Below are 5,914 nucleotides of genomic sequence, written 5' to 3'. Positions count from 1 at the left end.
TATATATAGAATAGTGTATAGCCTATGCTAATATACAGGACTGGAAGGGGATTGTACACAGTGAGTGAAGAGGCTTGTGTCGGAGAACATCGTGTCCCTTTAAGCTTTACAAATCTCTGGTGTAACAGGCTGTGCTTGTCCCCCTGTGCCATCTGCTTCCCTTTCATGCTAATGCAGTGTGACAGATCTGACAGATGGGCACAAGGGGTTACAGCTCCTCCGTCTAATGATGAGACATTCCTCTAATTGAACGCGGTTCAGGCGGAGCAGGAACATTACCCAAATATCTGCAGAAGAGGCCTCCTAATATGTGACATGGTGAGATGTGCTGCGGGGCGGGCCCAGGACTGACTGCCAGAAGTGCGGCACCACCGCAATATACTTTATTAGTACTTATTAGTATTACTATGCACTATAGATAATTTATACAATGTCCGATCTTGCTTATCAATACGTGACGTGACAGGGCTGGATTCAGGTTTATGTGGCCCTTGAATGACAGGTTAAAGGAATTATTCAGATTTAGAAAAAACACTATAGATAGACACTATAGATACTTTCTTCAGTAAACAGCACCACCCTTTGTCCTTAGGTTGTGTGTGGTATTACAATTCAGCTCCACCCACTTGACTGACAGTGGCCTAACTAGAGTCACTGCAAATTTTGGTCCTAGTTCCATCCCACTGCTACAACTCAAAGGGAACAAATATCATCATACTGTTACTAAAGAAGTCCCAGTATATCAAGACCGACATTACCAATGTTACCATTATACAATAATACCACCATACCATGATCACTATAATAACTGCATACTGTTACTGAATTAAAAAATACAGCTATACGCAGGTTCTGCAAAATGTATAAGTTATTACAGTGCAGTTACATTCAGGGACTACAGGTGATATCTCCTTTAACTGCGATTGTTCACTTTTCCTTCCCACATAGTAGAACTTTGTGTCGCAAATCATATATAGGCCCTCTCTGTGTCCACATATAGTACCTAGGCCCTTCTGTGCCTTATACAGTGGATAGTCCCCCTACTTGCCTCTATATAGTAGTTAGGGCTCCTCCATGCCCCTATGTAGTAGATACCCCCCCCCCCCCCCCGTGTGCTTTCACATATAGTAGATCGGCCAATATAGGCCCCTATATAAATAATAGGCCCCCTCTGTACCCTCATGTAGTAGTTATTGCCCCTCTCTATCTCCATGTAGCAGATAGGTCCCCTCTGTGCCCTCATATAGTAGTTATGGCCCCTCTCTGTCTCCATGTTCATTCTTCAGCGCGGAGAGACAGGGAGAGAGAAGGCGAGAGGAGGACAGGGAGGCTGGCGGGATTCCTCCAGTTTTGCTCCATGTGCACGGAGTCCTAGACCTCTCTGTGCCACAATACATTAGTCAGGCCTTTTCTGTGCTTCAATATAGTATTAGGCCCACCTATGTACCCCCACATAGAAGTTGGCCTACTCTTTGCCTTTGGCTGTCCAGGCATGATGGGAGTTGTAGTTTTCCAACAGCTGGAAAGCCAAATGTTTCCCCATCCCTGCTACAATGCAGTCTGCACTTGAGGCACTCCACCAGTTGTGAAACTACAACTCCCAGCATGCCCTGACCACTTGGACTTCCACACATTGTAGTTGCAGAACTGCTGCAGTGCCGCAGGACGAAGAAAAAAAAAACTGAAGGGATGAAGTAATATTCAATATATCAACACAAAGATAATGTAGGATTGTTGCAGCCAGTGCACCACGTGACACCACAAACCCAATCAAGCGTTTGGAACGGCGCTGAGCGCTGACGTCACCACAACGCGTACCGCGGTGGATGCCGGGTGTTGTAGTTTCAACGCAAAAACAGACTTCCCGGACGTCAGGAGGGGAGTAAACAGCTCGGAGCTGGAGTCCCGGGGCAACGGGAGCCCCGGGATAGGGGGATGGGGAACTGCCTGTCATCACAGACTGCAGATGATCTCTCCCTGCTCAACGATTCAGATGGGGCTAGTCTGCCCGGGGAGCCCCCACCTCCATACCAGGTGATCGCCTCCTCCATCATCATCATATAACGTAGTCACTGTATGGAAGGATGTGGCTGCCTATAGGTGTCATGGGGCTATGTCTGCTCTCTTATAAGCCTACAGCTGCCTGTGTGTGGCTCCACTCCCCATAGTGTGTGATGTCAGTGTACTGCAGTGTGACGTCATCAGGGTCTGATGTCATCAGATGCAGCTGTCAGTCTTAGGGAACAATACACTAGCATGGTGAGTTCTGATATACAGCACTAAGTTGTATTTATTTAGAGGGGTCTATAGATAGTATTGGAGGCTTGGTCATGGAAAATAGCCACACAAATCTAAGCTTAAAGTGATGTACTATAAGGCTCGGTCTGAAGCACTGGAGGCGGGACGATTAGAATCACTGGAGCCATATCATAGAGAGGCGGCGGCTTCCTCCCACTAGGGGTGGGTCGGCCTGCCTCCAGTGCTTCAGCCCGGGCCTTATGGTACATTCACTTTAATTCTATCAACCCTATCACCCTTGACTTTTTATATATTTTCAGGAGCGGGAGTCGGTTCCTGTATATCACCCCACACCCAGCCAGACCCGCCTTGCTACACAGCTGACCGAAGAGGAACAGGTATGGATCGCCCAGAGGATCGGCCTTATACAGCACCTACCGAAAGGCCGATATGACCCAGGGTCCGAACCCTCCGAGAAGAAACCAAAAGAGTGAGTGATGTTATACTGTACTGCTATATTACATACCATAATGCTGCCCCCCATATGCAAGAATATAACTACTATAATAAACAACAGTAGAGGTAAGTCGGCACCACAATAACAGAATGCACTAATTCGGAAAATCCACTGACACTTCGCAGGGTGCCACCTTAAACAGCACAACAGTCTAATATATGTAATATAGAAAGAGACGGGAACTCACCGCAATGAAGTTTTCTCTTTATTTCATACTTGGTGTGCAGCTAGAAAGGGAGGATGGGTGGTATGGGGGACGCGTACTTTCCCTCCCTAGCTGCACACCACGTATGAAATAAAGAGAAAACTTCATTGCGGTGAGTGCCCCGTCTCTTTCTATATTACGTATAACTACTATAATACTGCCTCCTATATACAAGAATATAACTACTATAATACTGCTCCTATATACAAGAATATAACTACTATAATACTGCTCCTATATACAGGGATATAACTACTATAATACTGCTCCTATATACAAGAATATAACTACTATAATACTGCTCCTATATACAGGAATATACCTACTATAATACTGCCTCCTATATACAAGAATATAACTACTATAATACTGCTCCTATATACAAGAATATAACTACTATAATACTGCTCCTATATACAAGAATATAACTACTATAATACTGCTCCTATATACAAGAATATAACTACTATAATACTGCTCCTATATACAAGAATATAACTACTACAATACTGCTCCTATATACAAGAATATAACTACTACAATACTGTCCCCTATATACAGGAATATAACTACTATAATACTGTCCCCTATATACAGGAATATAACTACTATAATACTGCTCCTATATACAAGAATATAACTACTATAATACTGCTCCTATATACAAGAATATAACTACTATAATACTGCTCCTATATACAAGACTATAACTACTATAATACTGCTCCTATATACAAGAATATAACTGCTATAATACTGCTCCTACATACAAGAATATAACTACTATAATACTGCTCCTATATACAAGAATATAACTACTATAATAGTATTGTGGAAGAAGTGTGAAGTAGCAGTAGCACTCACCCGTAATTTGCAGCTTTATGACTTTATTAGGTCCACGGTAAGCGGGGATGGGAAGGGATTAGGTGCATAAGCGTCCTGGAACGGCCGTTTCGGGGACACACCCCCTTTGTCGACCAGGTGCACCTATAATACTTCTCCTATATACAGGAATATAACTACTATAACACTGCTCCTATATACAAGAATATAACTACTATAATACTGCTCCTATATACAGGAATATAACTACTATAATACTGCTCCTATATACAAGAATATAACTACTATAATACTGCCCCTATATACAAGAATATAACTACTATAATACTGCTCCTATATACAGGAATATAACTACTATAATACTGCTCCTATATACAAGAATATAACTACTATAATACTGCTCCTATATACAGGAATATAAATACTATAATACTGCCCCTATATACAAGAATATAACTACTATAATACTGCCTCCTATATACAAGAATATAACTACTATAATACTGCCCCCTATATACAGGAATATAACTACTATAATACTGCTCCTATGTACAAGAATATAACTACTATAATACTGCTCCTATGTACAAGAATATAACTACTATAATACTACCCCCTATATACAGGAATATAACTACTATAATACTGCTCCTATATACAGGAATATAACTACTATAATACTGTCCCCTGTATACAGGTAGTTGTAATGTCTGGGGCCGGTGCTGTTTGTTTCTGCAGGTGTGTGATCTGTATGATGGATTTCGTCAGTGGGGATCCGGTCCGCTTCCTGCCTTGTATGCACGTCTACCACATGGAGTGTATAGATAACTGGCTGATGCGGTCATTCACGTGTCCGTCCTGCATGGAGCCGGTGGACGCTGCTCTGCTCTCCTCCTATGAGACCAGCTGAACAGATGACATCACGCCGATGTATGATGTCATGATAACCGCAGAACAAATCACGGGCCCCCATGGTCTGTGCATTAAAGTTATGCTTAGTGCTCCGGCCATCCAGTGGGACGTTGCTGCTTCTTGAGTGGGGACGGGATGGCGGAGACTGGGGCTTCCCGCCTGCATTGACTGTAATAACTGGAATGTGAGCAGACTGAGCCGAGGATCCTTCCCTCTCTGCATAGAGGGTGAGGAGACGTCATGTATCTGGGGACTCATCTCCCCAGGCGCCGCGGTCTGGAGGACCCTCATCTTGCAGTGATTGTATTCATCTTCCACCCTCAGAGGGGACATTGTGGTCTTCATACTGACACCAAATAGCCTGTGTGAGAGTCCTGCAGAGTACGAGGTGGTGGCATGACTCTCGCACATCACAGGGAGGGCAGTGTTTAGGGTTCAGACATTTAAAGGGCACCTGTCACCAAGAGCACTTTACTCCTCCCATTTTTTCCACAGCAAAAAAAAAAATCCCTCAAGCTTAGTCCCCACATGGGTAGTCGCCCAGCTTTCCCAGAGCCCTGAGCTGCAAGTCTGCCTTGTTTTATAGTGATAGAGTAGTGAGCTGTGTAAGAAGACCAGGGTTGGGCATATACCAAATGACCCTAGTATGACTCTCATTATACCGGATAGGAGAGGTCACCCAGCTTTCCCAGGTATCTGAATGGAAAATCTGCCATAAGCTAATTTCTTGTTGGAGTAGGGGAGTGCTGTTTAATTGTGTCGCTTGTTATGTACCCTAATAAAGCTGAGCTAGTGGGTCTACGAAGTGCCAAGCTTCATCAGCCATTGTACCACATCCTGAGTTACATCCTGTATTATACTCCAGAGCTGCACTCACTATTCTGCTGGTGGGGTCACTGTGTACGTACATTACATTACTTATTCTGTACTGATCCTGAGTTACATCCTGTATTATACTCCAGAGCTGCACTCTCTATTCTGCTGGTGGGGTCACTGTCTACATACATTACTGATCCTGAGTTACATCCTGTATTATACTCCAGAGCTGCACTCTCTATTCTGCTGGTGGGGTCACTGTCTACATACATTACTGATCCTGGGTTACATCCTGTATTATACTCCAGAGCTGCACTCTCTATTCTGCTGGTGGGGTCACTGTGTACATACATTACATTACTGATCCTGGGTTACATCCTGTA

The 5,914-nt window shown here is 43.7% G+C and overlaps 1 protein-coding gene across 2 annotated transcripts; it reads left to right on the top strand.

The window, feature by feature from the left end:
* The first annotated feature begins 1,811 nt into the window (after window positions 1-1,811).
* LOC138769293 (RING finger protein 11-like) lies at window positions 1,812-5,514 on the top strand. Of its 2 annotated transcripts, none has more exons than XM_069947675.1 (3): window positions 1,812-2,034; window positions 2,559-2,728; window positions 4,542-5,514. In XM_069947675.1, the coding sequence occupies exons 1-3, from the start codon at window positions 1,936-1,938 to the stop codon at window positions 4,711-4,713; spliced, it is 441 nt and encodes a 146-aa protein (XP_069803776.1). In that variant the 5' UTR covers window positions 1,812-1,935; the 3' UTR covers window positions 4,714-5,514. The 2 variants fall into 2 exon arrangements, with proteins under 2 accessions (XP_069803776.1, XP_069803786.1); XM_069947685.1 differs by lacking the exon at window positions 1,812-2,034 and adding an exon at window positions 2,062-2,259.
* Window positions 5,515-5,914: the final 400 nt, after the last annotated feature.

Source organism: Dendropsophus ebraccatus, chromosome 1 (genome assembly GCF_027789765.1).
Source record: "Dendropsophus ebraccatus isolate aDenEbr1 chromosome 1, aDenEbr1.pat, whole genome shotgun sequence".
Lineage (NCBI taxonomy): Eukaryota > Metazoa > Chordata > Amphibia > Anura > Hylidae > Dendropsophus > Dendropsophus ebraccatus.
Note: the sequence above shows the minus strand (reverse complement) of the source record. Positions and strands in the feature narration are given on the sequence as shown.

Bases quoted from the DNA above. Each gene is read 5' to 3' on its own strand.
- LOC138769293 (XM_069947675.1), top strand. From the start codon at position 1,936: ATGGGGAACTGCCTGTCATCACAGACTGCAGATGATCTCTCCCTGCTC. The intron at 2,035-2,558 runs GTGATCGCCTCC...ATATATTTTCAG, and splicing joins AGCCCCCACCTCCATACCAG to GAGCGGGAGTCGGTTCCTGT. The intron at 2,729-4,541 runs GTGAGTGATGTT...TTGTTTCTGCAG, and splicing joins TCCGAGAAGAAACCAAAAGA to GTGTGTGATCTGTATGATGG.